The following is a 23,459-nucleotide window of genomic DNA, read 5'->3' as shown; positions in this document are numbered from 1 at the left end:
GTAATTGCAGTGGTTTTGCATTTTGTACCTGTTCAGGTAGAGTCTTTTGAAGTTTGTAGTGTGAGTTGGCAGATGTTTTTTGTGTATTTTTTTGTATACAGCTGTTGATATCAGTATTGGGTTCTGTACAAGTGGATGGTAGGTGTCTTCTGGGAGATGCTGCAGAACTTGTGCCAAGTGCAGTGTCCATGGTCAGTAGTCACAGATTTAAAACTGAGACTGGTTACCCCAGTTTTCACCACTCTCCCACTCAAAAGTACTTGAAGTGAGGTGGTCTGTTTTACTGCCAAATTTGCTGCCAGCTTGTTTGGCAGGAGGGCTGTAGAAATGAAGTCTGGGTTTTGGTTTTGTTTTTGTGTGGGTTTTTTTTGTTGTTGTTGGGGTTTTTTAATTTTTAAAAAAAATTATTTTTTTTTTTTTTTAATTGGAAAATTTGTTTTCACTTTACTTGTAAAAGGCTGGAAAAAAAGCCCAAAACTCTTTTGGTGAAGATTTCTTAAGATGAATAGAAAACATACCTGGAAAACTTCAGTCAAAATATGGAAATCTTGTGAAGTTACTAGTGATTTGGAAAATGAGGAGTAAAGGAACTATTAGAAGTGATATTTTTATACAACTTAATGATAATTTTCTCTAGCATTACTGTAGTCTAATTAATTGATATTATAATGCCACTCATTCATTAATGAGTGGCAGAACAAGGACCACGTGTATATATATTGCCAAATCCATGGATCCATACAGATCATGCATCAGCTGGGAAAAAATAAAAAGAATAAAAGCAAGATGAAAAATAATGCCAAACATATTAAAATATATCGGTGCCTTTAGGGCAGTGTATGCAGCCAAATGAGAAATAACCAATGCAGCACTGGTGTCCTAAGACCCATCCAAAATGGCCCGTTTCCATAGGGAAACCCGTGTTTGTCGCCCCATTCCCAGCTGGGACTTGCAAACAACAAAGCGTTAAGTTTCCGGCTCAGCGGTTTATTGTTCGCTGGGAATGAAGACACCGACTGGATCTGGCTGCTGCTGCAGTCAGTGTGCTTTCCCCGTGTAACCTTGCACTGCTGCCTCACTGCCGACTCTTCTGGAAGAAGGTGAGGGTTCTGTAGTTCAGCTCTTCCTGTAGAAGTGTGGCTGATCTAATTATTTTGCATGAATCTGCGTTTTTACTCCTATTTCGGTGAGCTTTGCAGACATAAAATGTGAGGAGCAGCTAAGTGGATTTTAAACATTTAGAAAAGGTATTAAGCAGCTTACTTATCTGTAGTTGACCTTGTAAGCTCCCTTACATTCTGCATTTCTATATAGTGCTGAAGGGTTGTTAAACTAATATTTATATGCATGGATCTTTAATGTGAGAGGGATGCATTGAAGAAGTTGTCAGTGTGGGTTTTTTAACCTTGCTGTTTCCTAAGCTCTGTGGGAAGAAGGAAGGACTGCATTACAAAATGCATTGCATCTTTCTTTGGAGGCAGTACATTAAAATTCTGGCTTCCTTGAGAGCTGGTTTTACTGATGAAAAGAAAAAAAAAATCTCACTGTTTGAATCAGAAGAAAGTATTTATTAGCAAGAGAAGAGGAAGAAGGTATTTTTAGGACTCCGGGAATGGCATGACATGTATTTGTGTGCCAGATGGCTTAAAGTAACATCCAGCAGAGCAGCCCCACGGAGCAGCGTTTGTCAGGGGGATAGGTAAGAAAATTCCTTTGCTTAGGACTGTGCTTTGGGAAACAAGTAGCTTTAAAGGATTTTGCTAAGCTCATGTTTCTAATCCAAGTGCACTTTGCTTTCTCTAATCAGACTGGATATTATGTTACTTTTCTTGATGCAATGTTGTACCACAGTGGGTTGTAACTAAACCTGGGTGTTCTTTTCAGTTGTTTGTTAACATGAGCTACTAATTTACGAAACTTTTTGTTTCCAAAACTTGTAACTGCTTTTTCCATTAAAACTGTGTCCTTAAATCAAAACCCTTGTGAAATACTCGTGCTCCTTGGAGAGGAGGAATAGGTGGGGAGAAAGGTATCCTTTATCAATGAGGAAAAGATTGTTGACAAAGAAGTGAAAGATGTTACTGCAGAAGATACTTTAAGATTTCCTTAAGGGTGCTTTTGAAATGGAAGTGGGTAAAGAAGGAACTTCACATTTTTATTATAAAAAAGCCAAAGTGTTTGGGTTCACTCCAGTACGGCAGCCTGCTAAGTAAATCTTTTTTATTGGAGTCGAGAAATTCCAAAAAGCTTGATAAGCAAAGTTATGTTCCTAGAGGAGGCGTTTCAATATATAGTTCACAGATTTGAAAATGATGCTATGCAATATTTAGACATCTCTGGTTAAAGTCCAAAAACTGAAATACAAATGAGTATATGACTGAGTCATTTGACACTGGAAAAATATTGAGGGCTGAGAACCTAAAGACATAAAGAAGATGAATTTTTAAGTTTATCCTGGAACACTTTATACTTTTCAGACTTAGTGTACTCATAATACAGTTTAACAGGTCTTCAACAATTCATGTAACTAGTCTATCTATGCGCCTTTCTTTATCTGTAAAATATAATGAATGTTATTGGTATTTTAAGATTATCTGTGAAGTGTTGCTCAAGATTTTGTGTTCATTCCAGGATTTATTTTAGGTGGTATGACATGGATTTATGTAGCTGTGCTGAAATTACTAAACTGTTGGCCCTAAAAGCTTCTGAAATTGAATTTAGAAGGGACTTGCAGAGGCTAATTAAAAATAGATCTTAGTGTGTCATCTCATTAAAATGAATGGGAACAGTGATCTTATGCAAGAGGACAGCCTGTGGTCTACAGGATATTTCTGTGAATGAGGGTTGCTGTGACTGAACTTATATTAGTCTTTTTTAGCTCTTTCTTCCTCCTACCTTGTACCTCACTAAACAGCCTGGTTCTGTTTTTTCAGTACCATCTGTGGAGGTAGCAGCAAGTTGCTATTAGTTCTTATCCCAAAGCCATCTCTTCTGCAGGCTGAAGGAGCTCAGCATCCTCAGTTCTCACAGGGCAAGTGTTCCAGCCCGTGACATCCTGGTGGCCTTTCACTGAACTCACTGCAGTTTACTGATGTCTGTCTTGTGCTGGAAGATCCCAGACTGGGTACAGCACTGCCTGTGGTCTTAGAGATGCTGTGTGGGTTGGTGGAGTTGCATCCCTGAGTCAGCTGGCTGTGCTCCTGTGGATCCATCAGCTGTCCTTGCTGCAAGGGCGTGCTGGCTCGAGCTTAGCCAGACCTTGGCTGGTCCTTCTCTGCAGAGCAGGGAGTTTGTCTGTCCCAGGTGCAGGACTTGGCGTTTGTCCTTGCTGGATGTGACAAGGTAGGTTCCTGTCGGCCCTGCCTGTCTTTACATGAGTAGTTACCTGCCTGTACTCTGTCAAAAATAGCCACTTAATTCATTAAGTGCAATCCCCCAGCCTTCTGTAAGGTCAAAAATTAATGGTTGTTTTTAATTAAAAACACTGGCAAGTGGATCCAATTTAGTGTTAAAACAATCCAGTAGGGTTTTTTTTTAAGGAGTTGTCTTGGTGCTTCGATTGTGAGGCACATGAAACACTTTTATTTGGAAGTGTCTCTTGCTTTTGTTCTGACTGTATGTTCAATGGATGTTGCTCCTAATGATGTGTGTTGGAATCTGAATCAAAAGCTTCCCAAGGTGTCCCTTTTTCATCTTCCTGGTCTATTAACTGTGACTCTCCCTTAAGAGAGAGATGGCAATGGAAAGGTTTCCGGGAAAGAAATGATTCTGATGGAAGTGCAGAAGGTGTTTGAGTGTCATCTCTGTTTGTGTGATGAGTGTATTGTTGGAGTCCTACTTCTTCCTGGTCTGGCCTCTGTTCATTGTACTCTTAATGCTGTCGTTTGATAGTGATTCAGCCAGAAAATAGAAAAGCCTGTCCATGCTGAGGCCTGTTTTGGAAAAGGAGCGAGGTAGCCATAACGTCTTGGAGGCCAAGAAGTATATAAAGGTTTAAGGCTATTAAACGAGCAAAATTGCAGTTGTAAGTAGTGTTTTATATTCTTGTGTTTTGCTCCCCAAATAAATAAGAAAGTAAAAATCAGAAGCATCTGTAGAAGGTCATGCAGCAAATTATCCTAATAATCTGTAGAAAGATAAAATAGTTTAAAGATTTATTTTTTTTTTTACTAGAATGCCCTTTAAAAAGGAAGATTATACACATCTGTTCCTTGCCTCAGTATGGTTCCAAAATACACAGGCAATCTTGCAGGGAACCTGGGTAGTATAAGTTGTATATCTGTCTTAGGGGTTTGGGTTTTTTTAAGAAAAAAAGCTGTTCTTGGAAAAACTACAAGCAGGCTTTAAGGTTTTCTCAAATAATTTTTACTCCTGTTTCAAAAATCTTGAGGTTAGTCTGATCCTCTGTTTGACCTCTGACAAACACGAGTTTTGGCACAGTTATGAAATATCTAGTCATAAGGTGTGTTTACTAAACTGCTGAGGTTAATCCAAGCAGATGTCAGTGCTTAAGCAGTGGCAGGTCAGAGAGCCTGTAGCAAATATTGCTTTTGAAGCCAAAATATTGTGGAGTGTGTTTGGCTCTTTTTTTTTCTTTTTTTTTTTTCCTTTGAAAGTATTGAAGGCCAATACATTGGGCCAGTGTTAGTGAGAGCTGCACTGGTTACTAACAACAAACTCTCCAGGACTGTCTGGGGGAACACACAGTTGTGTCCTTGTTGGGGATAGTTATTAAATGAATGTAAATGTTCCTGGGTTTGATGTATGAAAGGAATGTCATGCTGGTGGTGTGAGGATGCTACAAGAAGCTGGTGTGACATGAAAAGCATATTCAGGTCTGGCAGGGGGGGCTCCTGGAGGGTTTTTTCAGCTTTGTGATTGATTGACCTTGAGACACTTTTATTGAGTTGCTAATATTTATCCTTTATAGTTCTTTTGAAAAAAAATCAGTGATATGCTACTTGTGCAAGGAACTGAGGCTTCTCTATGGGAATTCATGGAAATGAGAGAGGAATATTTTACTCTTGGAATTTCTGGCAGGTGGTTCTACAAACTCAGTTCCGAGGCTTTGCCAATGGAAAGCTATCAGGCAATAAATACATGAGAGTCAAAATGGAGCAAAAAGAGAGAGACTGAAAGGCCAATTATTTGAATAGAAACTCTCAGAATGCTGTGCCTTTCAGTCTTGGTCTCTTCTAAGCCAATGCCCATGGGGGCAGGTTCTAAGATAATGATTTTCCTTTCTTGGTCACCCCAGTTGTCTCCAAAATGGATTGTAATTTCCCAATGTAGGAGATGCTGCCACCTTGAATGATTTACGTTTGTCATGTTGAAGTCTCTCTGGATTCCTGAGTACACCAATGTGAACAGCCATGAACTCCATGACTCACTAGGGCCTTGAGGAATGAATGCCTGTAAAATACCCAAAGGTGTTATCATTTATTATTTGCTGTGGAAGCTCCTATATTGCCAAGGGAGAGGAAATGACTTGTGCTCATTATGGATGTTCTTTGCTACATGAGTTTTTGGGAAAGAGAATTGTTTTGGGGTATTTTTTTACTTTTGGCAGCTGTATTGCTTTTCAGAAATGAAGGGAGATATGTGATAGACCCTCCAAGCCTAGTCTCTTTCCAGTAAAATCTGTGAGGAACTGTATGTGAAACAATTCTTCTTGCTATATTTAAATCATAGATTATTCTCTTGTGGCATTTAGTATTTTTGTTTGCACTTGAATAAATAAATAGAAATGGACGTTTACTATACTGTCCAAATAGCAATTTATTGGTGACTGGACTCAGTGTTACAGTACGGCACAAACAAAAATTATTCTTATGAGCCCACTGACATGGTTATCTGAATAATGCAATTCTGCTTCTTTGCTTTCAGTTGTTTGTATCTAACTATCCAAACCTGCCAGCTGTGCTTGCATTAGCAGAGCTTTAGGCTGTGAGATAAAAATACATATAATCTGTTTTTCTCATGCAGCCATGTATCACAGAGCTGAGAAAGATCCTAATACTTTGGATTTGAAAGGCATATCCTTTGCATCTCCTGTGCTCAGCAACACTTCTGTTTCCATTAAACAAACAAACAAACAAAGGTGAGGAAGAATTAATAATAATGAAAAGAATGATTTGGCTTTGCTTAAGTTTCAAAATCCTGCATGGAGAAACCAGCTGAGAGAGGATGGATGTTTAAGGCAATCTTTAGGGTATTGTGACCATGCACAGGCAGAGACAGTTGTTGAGTAAATTGGCAAAGTGTGTTTCCTAGAAGACTCCACAACACTGGAGAGCAAAGGGGTCAGGACAGGGTGAGGCTTTTATTCACTGTGTGTAGGTGGCCTGAGGGAGGAAGTCATGGATAGGGAGATGGAAGAGGTAGGAATTGAGGGTTGAGTGGCAGGCTCCATGAACTGAGTGTTTCCTTCCAGATCCTTGTGACCAGCTGAACTCTCCTCTCCTCCCTCCCTCCCTCCCTCTGCCATTTATCAAAGTGGATATTTTTTTGTTGCACGCTGAAGTGAGTGAAGGGGTACTTATTTCTTGGTATATTGAGGAGAGGCAGAGATACATTAACGTGATTGTTCTTTGTATCCATGAAAATATAGGGCTGGAAAGGTTCTTCTGGTTCCTTGGGGCAGATCCCAAGCAGGACTGACATGACTTAGGACTTGAAAACCTTCTTTGGCCTAAAATACATCTTTAAGAAGTCATGGTCACCCCGAAACTGTCTAAAACTGGAGTGTGCAGCTCCAACACAGGTTATGACTCTGTGGCTGCTTGGATGGTAGGAGTGGTAGAAATCCACAGGATGGGGTCATGTAAATGCGTATGTGTTGGTGAATAAAGTAAACTAATAAGCCTCAATGTGCTTTTCATATGCAGGGTTTAAATTTTTTTCCATTCTGACTTCAAAACTGTCTAAATAGTAAGTCTGTATTTTCCTGCCAGATAATTCACCAAATGTCTCGGTTGAATCACAAGGTACTGAACAGGCATAGTTCTGTGCATTGTGGAGGTTCTGTCCATTAAGTTAAATGCAGTATTTCAATCTTCATATCGTTCTACAAAACCACAAAACAGTGAAGGAGAGGAAAAGAAGGTGAAGCAGATCTGGTCTAGCAAGGAGCAGGTGGAAAGAACATGAAGCTTTGCTTTGCAGCTGTTACTTTTCTAACAGTAACCAAGCATGAGCTTTCAGCCTGGTCAGAGGGCTTTCTGGAGATGGAAGGGATGTACAGCAATCTGTTCACTCTGATTACTAATTGACCCCTTCCTCTATAGTCTGAGTGTGCCTGATGTCAGTCACAGCAAACTAATGTTAATATGTCTGGAAGTATCACAGCACAGGTCTGACCTGTGAAGGAGATGCAAGGAGCTAGAGAAACGCACCGTCCATGGTGAATTCTGCTCTGTGTGCCCGTCTTCCTGCTGTTACCAGAGATAGAAAGGATTATTTTTGTGTTTTCTGTGCAAGCTGCAGTGTAGATGTGTCCTTACACAGCTCTGAAATGAAAAGGTTCCATCTCTGTTAAAGTAATTTTTATCTTACTAGGACGATTCTATTTCAGAGTGTCAGAGCATGTTAGGATTGTGCATCTGTGTCACCATAGTGAAGGGAAAAACAACTCCAGCAGGTTTTGAGGAGCTGTATATTGGACAAGTCTTACAGCAGATGACCTTGTGGGCATGCAAAAAGAACCTGGCAAGCACCCAGATCTTTTTAGGTATAAGCATTAGTTGTCTGCAGACTGTCTGGCAAGAAGAATTACTCTAATGAGAGGATGTAACTGTTTATCTGTTCTTGCTCCTCTGCAACCTCCTGAGCCAAGATTCACTTTGGTAGGATCATTGGCCACTGTCAGCACAGGGCATAAAGCACTGGGCACTGGTGATCTGTAGTTTTCCAACTGGTAAACCTATTCTGCTGGTCAGAATAAGTATTTTGTGAAATCTTTTCTGCCCCAGAGCATTTGGTGCCTGACTAATTTCATGGCTTTACAGTTAAGCAGCGAGATTTCTGTGTAACAGTGTTAGAGAAAGAGCCTGCAATTCATCTGTATGCACAGGGTCAATGGGAGATTTAAACCCTGTTTAAGACCTTTTTAAGCTCCTTGGGCTCAACTGCTGCGTAGATTGTTGCCTTGCAGAAGTGGGGGAGTTTGACATGGTAAGAATAATGGGTAAAATGGTTTAGAGGGGCATTGATTTTGGTTTGTGGTTTGTTTGGTTTTTTTTGCTTTACTCTGTGGATATTTTATTCTTGGGAGATGAAGCCCTGCTACACTCTGGGAAATATAAGCTTGAATTTTAACATATATTCTCTTTGGAAGCAAGTCACTTAGGACTCAGAATTACAATGCCAGAGTAAGTGAGATCTTTATAGTGTTCTTTGGGGTCATGAACACCTTCTACCTTTGTTTAGTAGTTTTCCATATTGAGAAGGGAATAATCTGTTTGTACTCATAAGTGTTCTGGTTTGTTCCTTGCCAGGTTGACCTGAAGACTTCTGGTTGTTTCAGACTTTTTGAGAAGTCTGAAAAATGCATCAGCATAAATAATTGACTGCCACCCGAATGTTCTGTTTTCTTAAAACAAATGTTTTGCTAATTAAAAGGTGATTAAATGATTGTCTGACTTTTTGTTACCATGCAAAGAATTTGTTGTTGTTAGATAGTGATGAGAAAAATGTAATTCTTTTAGTCAGTGTATTTTTCCTCAGTTTTGGGAACTGACCTTATAGTTTTTAAGGTGGTTTTTGGTCTTTTTTTTCAACCTTTTTTAAATTTGAGGAACTTCAGAAAGTTTACTGGATTATCCTGGGCAATAAATAAAATATTACCACCAGCTTCATATGCTTCACTTCAGGGTTTTGCTTAGGATAGTGATATTCAATATAGCATGGGAAAATTGTCTTAGTGGATGGATGTCTAAAGTAAAACTGCAGTCTGGTGCTTGCTTCCAGCTCTAGGTGGGCATCTCCTCCAGGGAGTATGGAATCTCTTCTGGAGCCTGCAAAGGCCTGCAGGAACCCAGTAAATTACCTTGGAGCTGTTTGTTCTTTTCCTATCCCATACCTGTTTTCCTTCTGTGGAGAAGAGTTTCTGTACATGTGACTGTCTTGGTGCTATATGTTGTTCAATTGCACCCCGTGTTTGCTGGGATTTCTGGGACACTCATGATGACTGTTCTGAACTACGTAGCTTTTTGAATTGTGTTCTCATTCCATGCTTTAGATAGGATCTGAACTACAGAAATGGATACATGTGGAAATACTCTTGGACCCCTAGCTCAAAGGGGCCCTACTTAAGCAAGGGGATTGGACAAGGTGATCTCCAGATGTCCCTTGCAACCAAAACCAGTTGGTGATTCTGTGAAGAATCAATTCCCTGTGTGTATTATATTTAATTAAATAGTTACATGTTTAAATGAATGCAGGCAAACTAGTAATACATTGTTGTGGAAGAGAGATAAATCTGTAATTATTCTGAGGAAAAGTTAATGATTTTTACCTTTAATTGTGATGTGTTACTGTGCTCTTAGTGATTTTCCACTTCATGTTTTAAAGCAGTGCTGTTCACACAAAATGTGCAAACTGGTCCTGTTTAATTTCGGAATGGGAAAGTGAAAAGGGATTTAGTTCTTCAGGTCTGTGCTTAAGTAAAAATCACTTAATGGAAGAGTAACCTATAGAATGCATTTCCTGATGTATAGACCTGATGAGGTAACAGGCAGCACTCTCAAAATGTGTGTTTTTCACTCCTTTTCAGGTAATTGAGAATGGGTCCTACACGATGCTGAGTCTACCATGGGAAGTGTCACACTCCGCTATTTCTGCTATGGGTGCCTTTTCACATCCGTGACCTGGACACTTCTGCTCTTTGTTTATTTCAACTTCAGTGAAGAGAACCAGTCCTTCAAGAATGTGCCCATCAAGGGGCTGGAGCCTCAGAGGCCGTTTCCAAAAAAATTCTACCCCCGTTTTACCCGGGGGCCAATTCATGTACCTGAGTTGCAACAGAAAGAGAACAAGATAGGAAATTCCTTTGGAAATCATATCCAGGACCCAGTTAAGGGGGAGATAGAATTCTCTCCTGAAATGGGTAAGTGGTTTTCGGCGTTGGTGATGAACTTATTGAAACAGTAGAAGAAATGAGATAGCAAGTTTTCTGTAACGGATCTCAGGGAAAATTGAATAATTGAAGTAGATTTGTTTGTTAAAATGCAGGTGGTAGTGGTGGCTCTCTTCATTAGAAATTACCTGAAATTTATTCTACTGTGCTTAATCCAAAAAAATTGTAACATTTACAGCTGTGCTGTGTAAGTGCTGATGAGGTCTGGGTTACATCAAGGTCTGTCCTAGATGTAGTTCTTGCTTTTGGAAGGTTCTTTGTTGCTTGTTTCGTATCTTACTCCTGTATTAATTTGGCTCAAATACAGAAGCTTTAATTAGCTACAAAGAAACTCTGTTCATATGCAGTAACTAAAAATAGCTTGATTACAATAAATAGTGAGGGAGACCCATTGATTTCAAGAATATCCTCGGAGTATGAAATAATCTACAAGAAATGTGTGCAGGACAAAACTACAATGAAAGATTTATTGAGATGACAGTGGTTAGAGCCAAATCCTGCTTACTTTGTACCAACAAAGGTCTGTGTGTTTCACTAGAACGTATTTCATCAATGAGATGATTTAGTTTTGTCTTCCAAACTAAAATGCTTTGTGTATTTCAGTGCTTACAGCTTATTCACTGCTGTGTTCAGATGTGCAAACTGAGCATGTTGTGTACTGACTTGCAGACTTGCTGTGGGTCTGGAGGCACATTCTGACTGTTGTGTTGGGGGATTGGTTTCTGCTGATGCTTCGGGAAATGCAGCCCAGTAACCTTTGTAGCCCAGAGTTTAATACTCAGAGCTGACCAAAATCCTCTATCGTTCCTTTGGATGAATGGTGAATCATAAGCTTCAAGAGTTTAAAGAACTTTACCAAACTTCACTTTCTGAGTTGGTCTTTAGACCTGCGTGAATATGTTAAAAAAAATGCCAATTCTTGTTGCCCTGTGGCATTACAAGTGTTTATCAGTTCACTGTGAAAAGCCTGAGAGCCAGGTGAGGTGAGGACCAGTCCAGAGGTGGCCATTTCTTTCCAACTATTCAGTATGGGCCAGGAAAGAAGTGGAGCTTTTTAACTGAGAAGTCCCTTGATCTTCAGACCAAGCGGTTCATTGGGTTGGTGAAAGCCAAGGAGAATTACAGTGCCAGGATAAAGTCTACATGAATCATCAGGAGACAGCTCTTAGATCAGGTGCTGCAGGAATAGGCTTCCTGTCTGTCTAGGATAGGACAGTGATAAACATGCAAAGCAGAAAAAAAAATAAAAGAAAGTTGGCATATGTTACTCAAAACCAAACTGTCATCTGGGAGGGCAATTTTCTTTTTTCATTAATCTGTGAGTCACTAACATTGCTAAAGTAAAGCTCAGATTGATGTTTTGATTGCAAAACTTGTATTTTCCAAGGGCTTTTATCTGCTGTTTGAACTGAAATCTTTCAGACCTTTTGTGTGCATTTGACACTGTTCTTCATGAGAATGTTTTAAAAATATTAGCACTCCTGTTATATATTCAGAAGATCAGAACAAAAGTAATTAGTGGTTGGGCATGGGTGGGTTGTAAAATGAAACATTTGCCGTGTGTGTTTCAAGCTTGTGCTTGGTATGAAGAAAATGTTTTAAGCTGACCACAGCACACTGAGTGTGCCAGAGGGATTGAGCTGGGTGTCTGAACTGACCAGCTGGAGACCTTCCTTTGAGAATGGATGTGGTTCAGTGGAGGACTGACTGACCCCTTTAGGCTGCTCTTGCTGGAGGAGGGACACTGCTACTGTAAACAGACTCATTTCTGCCCCCACAGTGCAACTTATCCACAGTGGGAGCACCATAGCCAGTCACAAGACACTGTGTGGGTGTATCCCACGTCTTTTGCAGCTATCACTACCTAGCACTTCCCACTAAATGTCAAGACTAAAAGCCACAGGGTGGTAAATGAAAATGGTGGGAATGTGGTTGCATGGAATTGAGCTCAGTTGGCTTTTGCATCACCCTTGAAAACTGGAGAACATGAGGTATGAGGAAAGGCTGAGAGGATTGAGTTTATTCTGCCTTAGAGAGAAGGCAGCGGGGTGAGATTTAAGCAGCTTAATGAGAGGCTGTAGGGAAGAGGGAGCCAGACTCTTCCAGGAGTGCATGGGATTATGATAAGAAATTAGAGTGAGGAGGAGATTTCAGTTACAGAGGAGGAAAAACGTCTTCAGTGTGATGGTGATCCAGTGCTTGAACAGGGAAATGAGGAGTGGTAGAATCTCCATCCTCGGAGATTCTGGAGGTTTTCAAAATCAAATACATGAGTTCTGAACAACCTGATCTAGCTGGAACTGCTCTTGGGAAGAAGGTTAGACCAGAGGTCCCTCACAACCGGAATTAGTTCATGAATGTTTGAAAAATATTATCCAGGATGTATGGTAGCATGTGAATGAGGAACCCTCTTGTTAACTGTTTTCTGCAGAAACCCATGGCACTGAGTGAAGGCAGGCAGGATGGATTGAGGATTTAATCCTGGCCTCTGGCAGGGCACTTGCTTTTACCAACAATTGATGCTACTGCTAAAGTAATCAATAAACAACAGCTCCGCTGCTGTTTTATTTGCTGTCGAAGGGCCAGGTGAGATAAACAAGGAGTTTACAGTTCTTGTATAGCTATTTTTATGTTACTGCAGACTTCAGAAAACTGCATGAAATTGGAGCTGCTATTGTGAGGGTTTCTACCATTGTAAATGTATTTTCTTTCTCAAAAATCTCATTACAGACCTGCCACCTCTGTGGATAGATGCTAATGCATTGTGTGCCAAAGTCTATCCTCTGCAGCTTGTTTGATATTGGTTTTAGGTGATGCTAAGAATCAGAGGCCATATAAGTGAAGGGAGTGTGTCTGATAAGGCAATAAATAAAATGGAGCCATCAGTCTCTGGAGAAGGATTTTGTTTTTTTATAGCTGCAAGGGCTACTCCTAAGGGCTGCCTGTTTGTGAGAGGGAGCCAAAACAGTTGCCCAAAAATGCACTTTGCAAAACCAGGGGGATTTTTAAGAACATAATGGAATTCAGGAGAGGTTAAAGCAAATGTTTCAATCCTTGATTGTTTCCAAGTGATATTTCTGAGCCTATTAACTGAGCTTGGTGTGTTTCTTCTGCAGGAATGATTTTTAATGAAGAAGATCAGGAAGTGAGAGACTTGGGCTATCAGAAGCATGCTTTCAATATGCTTATCAGTAATCGACTGGGATACCACAGGGAGGTGCCTGATACAAGAGATGCAAAGTATGTACTAATTTTTGGAGAGAACGTGGTATAGTTTCCTGTGCTCAATGGCTTGTTACTCACATTATACCTGATGTAGTATTTAACATGTTTGGTATAACATTTCTGTTAAATGCTCTTTCATTCTCATGTGTTGCTGAATGCAGATTTTTCAGCTATTTAACAGGAGTGCTTGAGGTTAGGACTTTTATTCTTTGGCCTTTTCTGTCTTTTTTGAATGAGTGTTGTTTCTGGAGATCCAATTTTTTTTCCTTGCTTCTAAAGGTATGTGATAGGTTGTGCACTGCTCTGAATATTTTCTGTTAAAGAGCAGATATTTTTCTGCAGTCTGTCTGGTGCATATGAGGAGGGAAGACCCCACTGTTGTAACAACAATAAAAATCCCAACACTGAATTGAAAAATAAATAAACCTACACCTATTTTTCTAGTGGTTTCTCTGGCGTGGATAAATTTAATGAATTGATGAAATGTCTGTCCCAGAGCTGAGTTCATTCGAAGTAGGTGGAAACTTTTCTTCTATACTTCTGGGTTTCCATTTTTATAGTTTCTTATTTCCATTGGATTCCCTCATGCCTGGTATCTTCATATGGCATTAGTCTGTGATAATGTGCCCCATTAGAAATACAGGCAAGCTTTGAAAATAAGGAGAAAGAAAGAATGATCTTTTGGTTTGAGTGGGATTCAGCTTGCAGATTAAGATGCTTAGATAACTGCTTGTTAGTCAGTTGTCTCTGCTTTTGTTGTAATTAGCAGGGATCCAGTCAGTGCAGTTAATGAAGCATGCAGAGATCTTCAGCTGACAAAACACACTTGACAGCCTTAGGGTGAGCTGAACACTATTTAGACTCCACTGACAGCAGTGACTAGATTTAAGTGTCTTAATCTGCCCTCTGAATCCCAACCTTGGTTGTCTAAAGAGGCATTTAGCACCAGTGGAGGTATTCTGGGATATCCAAGCCAGTCTCCAGCAGCTGGCCAATAAAGTGGCATTTATGTGGCCTTCATGTCATATTTGCCATTCCTGTACCTATCTGAGCTACCTGAGGGTACCAGACAGTGTTTTGACAGCTGAAACAAGCCCTTACTGTCTTCTGTTGTTTGTGTCTTGAGGATCTGTGGTTCTTACTCCCACCCCAATCCATAATATCCTCTATTTGCTAACAAGCAGCAATGTTAATTGCAAGTCTGTACTCTGTGGAGAGTAGCTCACTGTGCTGAGCCCTACTGTAGATGTTACGTGTTTTGTCTCTTCAAGTTAGAGGTTCTTCCTATACATTTAAAGTTTGCCTGTTATTTATGAAGTTTCAGTAGTGACCTAGCTCTAGGAAATCCCTCTGAAAATTGTGACAGCTGCTGTATTTCTGTGTGCAGATGTAGAGAGAAGTCCTACCCTGCTGACCTGCCCTCTGCCAGCGTTGTGATCTGTTTCTACAACGAGGCCCTTTCTGCCCTGCTCCGCACAGTGCACAGTGTCCTGGACCGCACCCCCCCACAGCTCCTGCACGAAATCATTCTGGTGGATGACAACAGTGAACTGGGTGAGAGACACTTCCAGTGATATTTATGTTTGGTGCTTAACACTTCTGGATTTTCCTGTCTCTTCCTGTGCTTTATTGACTCGTCAAAATAAATTGCCACTGGTACCATTAACTGAGGAGCTTTGTGTCATACAGGCTTTAACATTCAAAATCAGGTTTTGAAGCTAATACTTGTAGAATCAAAGAATGTTAGGAGGTTGAAAGGGACCTTAAAGATCATCTAGTCCCAACTTCCCCCTGCCGTGGGCAGGGATACTTCCCACTAGACCAGGTTCCTCAAGGCATTATTTAACCTGGCCTTGATCACTTCCAGGGATGTGGCATCCACCTCCCAGGGCAACCTGTTCCAGTGTCTCAGCACCCTCACAGGGAAGAATTTCTTCCTAATAACTAACCTATATTTCCCCTCTTTCAATCCGTACTTATTACTCCTTGTCCCATCACTACAGTTCCTGACGAAGAGTCCCTCTCCAGCTTCCCTGTAGGCCCCCTTCAGAGACTGGAATGTTGATGTGAGGTCTCCACTAACCCTTCTCTTCTCCAGGCTGAACAGCCCCAACTTTCTCAGGCTGCCTTTGTAGGGGAGGTGCTCCAGTCCGCTTATCTCACCTCTTACATACACTGAGTGTGTATTTGCAGAGGAGGTCCTTAGGTAGTTGTTTATAGTGTGGGTTTTTTTACCAGTACCTTGCTGGTGCTGCTCAGGTGCTCGGAGCAGATCACAGATAGTTCAGAACTCACTGTGAGCGCCTCTGAAAGGAGCTGAATGCACACGCTGAGCTCAGTCTGGCGGGTGAGTTGATGTGGCACTATGGAAACAGCACGTCTGCGTTTCGTACTTGCTCAGCATTTCGGACCGAGCAGGGGCCGGAGCTCAGCTTTGCTGGGAAGGCTCTGCGTGGCTCTCGAACAGCCTCTTGTGGCCACCCTGGGAGCGGCTCTCCCTGACTTGGAGCAGCCTCTGCTCCCGCAGTCCCGGAGGGGCCCCGGGAGGGGTGGACCTTGCACAGTTGCTTCAGTGCTGTTGAAGGATCGATGCTTCGGCGTTTTTCTCTCGAGTGATGGACAAGGCAAAGACAGACACACAATTCAAGCGTTTTGGCCCTTCAAATGCAAAACGCCTGTTGAGGAATGTGTTAACTTAGCACTTCTTGCCAGCAGGACTGTGCAAGTTCCCTGCTCACCTCTGTACAACTCCACAACTTTTTGCATTTCTGAAATGATTTTTAGATTATTATTATTTTTTTAGCACATGTAATTTTAGCTCCCTTGGTCCCATCTTCTGGTTTCTGGTTTCAGGTCTCTCTAAGAGACTGATTAGATATGTGTCAAGTAGAACGAAATTCCCCTGTTTATGCAGCAAGTTCATTTCTCTGAGGTCAGATCAAATGTTAAGATACAAGAGAGAACAAAGATCAAACACCACCCCTTGCTGATAAGAATGTGTAATATTTAAAACCTTGTTTTGTGTTTTGGGATTAATATTCTTTGCTGTAAAATCTCTTGTGCAATTTGTTGTTTTGAAGTTTCGTAACCCTCATATTCAGAACTTGGCTTACTTCAAAACCCTTTTCAATATGGGAATGCATTTGATTGATGACTGTGTTGAGGCAGTGCCATCACTCTTCTGGTCTGTTGCTAATTTGAAGGCCAAATTAGGTTTAAAACATTCAAATAGCTATTTTTGTCTTTCTGACTTCAAATGAACATGTTCTGAAGCCAAAGGCAGGAGGAGATGTTGTTTACACAGAGAATTACTGCTCTTGTTGCTAATGATACTACAGATGTTTGCACTGCTGCTTAATTTTAATGGATGAATTCTTACTAAAGAAAGCTAAAGACAGGCAAAGTGGGTTGGGGACTGAGGAAATGGACAAAAACATTATCTGTTCTATGGATCTCGTGAGCTTGGGCAGATTGCTTGGTCTCTATAGCTCTTTGTTTTGTTTTTTAATTAAAAATTAATTTTCCCTGCATTACCCCCTTTCCAAAATGGTGTCCTAGATGGAAGTCTGCCCACTTCTTCAGCTTTAAATATGGTAGCTGTGCTGCACATCAGTGCTGTTGTGCAAAACTTGTGTCTTTGCACCTAGTTTTGCCTTGAAAAGCTTCTTAAACTCAATCATCAACAGCCTTACCAGCTAAGCAGTCATTGCTATGGCTCAACTGAACCCACTGTGAAATTTTTCTTTCCACTCCCTGCAAGGTGGGATTTCTTTTTCTGGTGCAACGTCTTCCTCCCTGATTCAGGCTTAACCTGTTATGGATCAGCCTAAGGATATGTTGAAGGCTGTTACTGGAGGCATTCTGCTGTGTAGAAGGAGAAACTGAAGAACAGAAAAGGAGCAAGTTGTCTGCAACTCAGTACTTTAAAATACTTGAAAATGACAACACTCCTGACTCCCATCCTAGGGTCCTTTTGTTTGGAGGAGCTTTCGTTACGTAGATACAGAGGAAGATAATGCCTAAAGTAATTTTTGGAGACTGTCTGCTGGCTAAAAGGGAGCAAGTCTCTCCTTGGAGCAAAATTTATCAGGCAAGCTGTATTGAAGCAGTTTTTTTGGGTGTTATCAGTAGTCAGTCTTCCCAGTGGACGTGAAGCTGACACATGGAAACCCATCAACAGCGAAAATCCCGAAAAGTGCTTGAGCCTCAACTGCCTGTTGAGGGTGGTCCATGATATGTTCAGTCCCAGGCAGTGGCAGAGCAGTTCTCAGCAGAATGCCAGTTTGTCCTGATCAAAACTGTCCTCTGAGAGCACGTCAGCCATAGGTACTACTGGCTCTAACATTCTGCTGCTCAAGCCTGTGTTGTGGGCCTGGTTTAGCTCCCAGTATGGATGTGCCCTCTTTGCCTTTTTTTCCCCCCTTTTGTATCAGAAGTTTGCACCTGCCATCGCACATGGAAAACTATTTCCTCTTTTTTTGTATGCACTTTCATGCAGTCTTATCTGCCATAAGTGCCGAGTTTGATAACTGACCTTTTCTGCTCTGCTGTAGTATTGTTTTCTGCAGGTTTACACTGTCTTTCTCTTGCTGTAACACATCAGGTGAAGAATTATTCAAGAACTGTTTTATTTTAGGTTTGCAAATCCTTCTGTCCTGTGTATTTGGGTATCTCATTTGGGTAGCCCCCTAGAGATGATTTCATCAATTTTCTAGGAGTCTTTCTCTAAAACAAATCTTTCCTATTGTCTCTGGCATATGATGTCATATTCAAGACCAGGGGAGAGAATTCCTGTGACCCAAATGAATCCTGTCTACATCTCTCCAGAGACTTTTTCTTGTCCTAGAGTATACTCCAGCACCATATTTACTATGTGTTACCTTCTCATTCTTGATCCACAATTCTGCCTTGCAGTGCAAAGGCTGAGGTCTAACATTTGGAATTGCTTCTGGGAGTCTCCTGCCTGAAAGTTCCTGTTCCTCCTGAAGGTCACAGCTCTGGCTTCCACATATGTTCCTTTGGCATTTAATCTTGTTAACAGCAACTTTAATGTTTGAGCTGACATTCTTCAGAATAATATTTATTTCAGCATATCCTCTGTTGAAAGTCTGTCTGCCTGTCTATACCAAGATTCTCTGTGAAGCCTCAGATGGGGTTTTGTTTTTCTTCCTCGCTTTATATTCCTCTTCATTGCTCCGTAAGCTTCTTAACTTGTGTTTCCATTACTTCAGTCTCTGTGTGTCCATCTTCTCTTTAGTAGTCCTGCTTTAATGTTAGAAACCACTGTCCTCGGGTGAAAAAAGTACTGTTCCTCTTAAAATTGCCATTGATGTTAGTTAAGTTGCAGTAGTGCCTGTAGACTTCAGTGAACTTTGCACTCCTTCAAAAAGCACACGCTGCCAGCAGTATCTTTGATCATTTGGGATTTTAGAAAAGCAACCACCTGTGAGTGAGTTGTGCTTTGTATGTGCTGTTCTGTCAGCTAAGCAGGTGCTCATAATGTAAGGTGTCTTCGTGCTTTTTAAAGGTGTCAGCATTTGTTTTCATGGATGGAATGCAGCAATTTAAGTAGTTTGCCTGAGTGAAATGGTTATCACTACTTCTGTTGCAAATGCCAGTCACCATGAGAAGAATTTGGAAATGCTATTTCTTTGTGCAGTGCTTTTTTTTTTTTTGTCCTTTCAGCAGCAGTAATTCCTTTTAACATTGTCCAGTAGTTCCAGTTAACTTGAGTCATGTCGTACTAAAGGAATTAGAGGGCAGGTGGAGGATGTGGGATGACTGACTCTCCTTTTGATACTCCTGGTTTGAAGCTGTGCTGTGTCAGGGCAGCTTTTTGATCAAGATTACGGCCCATTTTGAGCTAAACATCTTGGTACTTTAAACAAAGCTTTAGGAATATCTATACTCTTGTTGAATTTGTGTTTTCCTTTCCTCAGCTGACTTGAAGAAAGACTTGGGTGACTATGTTAAAACTCAGCTTCCAAAAACCACAAAATTGGTAAGAAATGAGAAGCGGGAAGGCTTGATTAGAGGAAGGATGATTGGAGCCTCTCATGCCACAGGTACACTTGATTTCTCTTTTCCTTGCATACTTTGACAGTATTTGATTGGGTGACTTCTCTTTACTTGCAGTGCAGCTTTTCAGACGTTGAATGTTTGACCTGTGGTTACTTTTGCCCAGTGTAGGAGCTCTGCATGTCATGCCACATTCTGTGCTACACAGCTTAGCATCATCCCAAATCTTTCTTCCTGTGCACTATCTCAAACAGTGACCGCAAATTTGGATCCAAATTTGAGTGTCTTTTAAACCTTGAGACGCTTTGAGTGTCTCAGCTGTTGGTTTGCTTTTTTCCCCCCCTTTCTTTAGACATTTGCTTTTAATAAAATGGGTTACTTTTTTAGAGTGGGTCAGTAAAACAAAACCAGTATTGGACAAAATGTAGTGTGGCCATGTAGAATTTTTCCCTGTTCTTGCCCTGGGACAATGTTGTCTCAGGAACATCTCTATGGGTAAGATATTGTGGTTGCAGAATACTTTCTGCCTGTTTTCTGTGCAAACTTTTCCTCTAAAATGGAATCTGTTCCCTTTTCAGGTACCCTAATCTGGTTTCTAATTCCCCAATCTAATTGTAATATTTCTTGTACAGGCTTTTCTGTTGCAGTGAGTGTTAAGTGGAAAAACAACATCTGGTGCTTTATAAACAGCCTTTACCAGAATAAGCTTTGGGTTAAATTCTTTGGCATCTGAGAAAGTGTGTGCTACTTTCTCAAATAATTTTGAGAGGCAGATAAGTCTCTTAATTGGTCTTTACTCATTAGTATCGTAATGGCATTATCCATGGAGAAAATTGTACTTGCATTTCCAAGTTGTGCTAAAATTTATTTCAGTTAGTGCAATTTTAAGTCAATTTATTGCACTTTTGAACTGGTGGAGTTCCATCCCCCTGCCCACTCAAATGCTGTCTGTTGTTAATGGGCGACTTTTTATATTTGCATGTTTCGAAGCTGTTTTCATCAAAGCCCTTTTCCATCTCTTCCACATTAGTGTTATATAAATTCTATGTTGTGTCATAAAAATGCAGATGACTTTTTAGACCAGCTGAGCCTGAAGGTGTCTCATGGATCAAACTGACTGTGGCAGGTAGTTTCCATGTAAACTGGTGGGTGTTGCTTTGTCTAATGCTGGTGCATTTGGGTCTGCCTGTTTAGGGCATTCACTCTCCTTTTAAAGTCCTATGAATCCACAATCATCTAGAGCTATTTAACTGGGGAGATACTGTATGGTACTTTATATTCAGGAATCAAGATGTTGTCCTTGTCGTGGATGAATGTGGATTCGTTCATCAGAATGACTTCATTTGAAATCCACAGATTTGGGCTCCAGTGGTAACTTGGGGGATGCTGAGGTATGATCTGAAGAGAACCCAAGGTGATTAATCAGTGGACAAACAGACTGCTTGAGCACTTCATAGCTAAATGTGAATAGTCAGGATCAGTCTTCTGCATTTGTGACTGAACCAATCCCTGTGGAGTCTCTGGCTTGTCAGCTTCCAAGTGCAGATACTTCCTCTCTGTCACACGGGGTGGTGAGGACGCTGCATAAGTGTTTGTGTTTCGTGTTCCCATGGATCTTTGTGTTTTGTGTGCTTTGGCCTCTGTAGGGAAAGTGCTGGTGTTCCTGGACAGTCACTGTGAGGTGAACGAGATGTGGTTACAACCCCTGCTGACTCCCATCAGAGAAGATCACAGGACTGTGGTGTGCCCTGTCATTGACATCATCAGTGCCGACACACTGACCTACAGCTCGTCCCCAGTTGTGCGTGGAGGGTTTAACTGGGGCCTGCACTTTAAATGGGATCTTGTTCCTTTGTCAGAACTGGAAGGACCCGAGGGAGCCACTGCTCCAATCAAGTAGGTTCCTCCTGCGTGGTGTGAAGCTTTGTGTAACACGTGGATGATCAGAAGCCCTTCTGAAGCCTTACAGAGTGTTACCTGGGTGTGCAGGTTTAGAAGCAGATGCCTAACCTGTCAAATACCTGACTTATTTTACCTAGAAATAGTTTTTGTTGTTATTACTATTTCAGTTTAATTTTTTGCATTTAATAATGAATTAGATGTATCTGTCCTATTAGGTCGAGAAAGCACACTTCTAAAAAATGCTTATACAACACTTTTTCTGAAGACAGAAGTCTTAAGGAGCTTATGATATTAAGTATTAAATCTGTCCAGTAGTTTCACTTTTGAGCTATGCATTGATGTTTGTTTCCAGTCTGTCGATGTGCTTGGCTTAATGACAATTTTGGTACTGTGTTTGTGCTAGGAGTAGCCTGCATATCCCACTAATACAGACTCTGTAATTTCTGTGATGGAATGCTAAAGAATTGCTAGATTGGGAAAAATCTCCGTTTGTGGTAATAGGAATTTGTTTTAGGCATCTTTTGAGAGTTATTCTGAAACAATGCTCTTGGTAAAGCTTAACACTAGGACTTGAAAGTTATCTTCCTTAATCTTTTAACTATTGATGGCTGTCTCACCTGTACAGATCTGGCAACATCTGGTTCCTAGGGGACATGTAACTGGTATAAAACAGTGTCAGCAGCCTTTTTTTAGTAGCAGACAGATATGGTTGAGACACAAGAGTAGAAGCTGTCCCAGAGTGAATCCCTTCATGAGAAGGGCCAGTGCTGCTACAGCAACAGCAAGAGGCTGATGATGCTTTTCTAGTCGCAAGTGTTGACCTCAGTACAAAATTCAGGTTTGTGAGGTGGAGGAATGTCACCTTGTTTACAAACTGAGCCCTTGTGGATAACATATAAGATTTTCCAATTGAATCAGAAATTGGGCATGTTCTCATCTCTCATTCTCTTTCCTTAGCCTGTAAGTGAAGAGCATTTCAGGCTGACAAAGCAGTTCCAGCACAGGGTTCTCTGCTGTCAACACTCTTGTTGCATTCCTTCAGCTCACTTTTAGGAAAAACTCCCATGGTCAAGGCAGAGAACTTTGTAGTTGAAGTGAGTGTAATCATCTGAAAAGATACCATTTTCTGAGTATGAAAGTGACTTTTTCTACTTAAAGGTCTTTGCCTACTTTGAAGAAGGAGCTGGCTTGCTGTTTAACCTTTGAAAATGGCTTTCCATGAAACAAAAAGTTTTGCATTTTATAGACCTTCATAAAGAAGTATTTTGGTGTTGGGGTGGAAAAATTGAGAGCAATCTTTCAAATAGGGTTTTAGAGTGACAAAAACTGTAGTAGAAAACTGTGTGAGAACAGGCAAAGAAATCTTGACCTAGGCCTGGTTTCATCACAGGGGTTTGTTAACAAGGATGAGAAAAAGCCAGTTTTCAGCCAATTGAATGTTCCAACTATCATATCATATTGATCTAGTGGGTTTACTCTTTCTTTGTACTCTTTTATTATGGATTCTACTCTTTCTGCAGTTCAGTCAGTCCTGATCTGTATAATTTGCCTCTGTGAGAGGGGGAGGAACACAACAATGTGTGCAAATGTACATGTTTGTAACTGTAGGGAAAATAGCTGGTGGTAAAGACAGAGCTAATTAAAGGCAGCTCCTAAGTTTCACTGTAGAAAACTTGATGAACTCAGCTTTTACTTTTTTTATCGTATTTTAATTTTGTTTTGATCTTGGTTCATTGGGTTTTGGAGTTTTATTGTTTTGTTCCTCTTTCCCTGTCCTATCCCTTTTTCCTCAAGCTCACTCTATAAGGAAATAGATATTGGAGTAATGGAAGATCACAAATACCACTTACAGATCTGCTTTTGAAAATGTTTCGAGACTAGAACTGTCATCTGATGATTTCTGGTGTCTGAAGGGTCTAAATTGTGTTTATGTAGGTTTAAATTTGAGCTTTGGGACTAGCAGATTCAGCAAAAATTACTGGGTTGTTTTTTCTCTAAAAGAAAATGAACTTCTTTCAATGGTCCTTTTTAGGTCCCCTACTATGGCTGGAGGCCTGTTTGCCATGGACCGGGAGTACTTCAACGAGCTGGGGCAGTATGACAGTGGCATGGACATCTGGGGAGGAGAAAACCTGGAAATATCTTTTCGGGTAATCATCTTTTATGTGCACTGGAGTGT

At 40.8% G+C, this 23,459-nt stretch overlaps 1 protein-coding gene across 3 annotated transcripts in view; it reads left to right on the top strand.

The window, feature by feature from the left end:
• GALNT11 (polypeptide N-acetylgalactosaminyltransferase 11) overlaps positions 1 to 23,459 on the top strand; it is a 48,756-nt gene that overhangs the window by 6,092 nt on the left and 19,205 nt on the right. Inside the window, exons 1-7 of one of the 3 annotated variants that reach the window (XM_027686924.1) lie at positions 990 to 1,100; positions 9,773 to 10,105; positions 13,252 to 13,375; positions 14,748 to 14,914; positions 19,300 to 19,425; positions 21,025 to 21,274; positions 23,313 to 23,430. In XM_027686924.1, the coding sequence (XP_027542725.1) occupies positions 9,811 to 10,105; positions 13,252 to 13,375; positions 14,748 to 14,914; positions 19,300 to 19,425; positions 21,025 to 21,274; positions 23,313 to 23,430 (1,080 nt within the window). In that variant the 5' untranslated portion in view covers positions 990 to 1,100; positions 9,773 to 9,810. Of the gene's footprint in view, positions 1 to 989; positions 1,101 to 9,545; positions 9,651 to 9,772; positions 10,106 to 13,251; positions 13,376 to 14,747; positions 14,915 to 19,299; positions 19,426 to 21,024; positions 21,275 to 23,312; positions 23,431 to 23,459 lie in introns of those variants that run through there. The other 2 variants (XM_027686923.1, XM_027686922.1) reach the window with 2 other exon arrangements.

The sequence above is a fragment of the Neopelma chrysocephalum genome, unplaced genomic scaffold (assembly GCF_003984885.1).
Source record: "Neopelma chrysocephalum unplaced genomic scaffold, ASM398488v2 Primary Assembly neopelma1_72, whole genome shotgun sequence".
Lineage (NCBI taxonomy): Eukaryota > Metazoa > Chordata > Aves > Passeriformes > Pipridae > Neopelma > Neopelma chrysocephalum.
The sequence above is the reverse complement of the archived record's forward strand: the minus strand, read 5'-3'. Positions and strand labels throughout refer to the sequence as shown.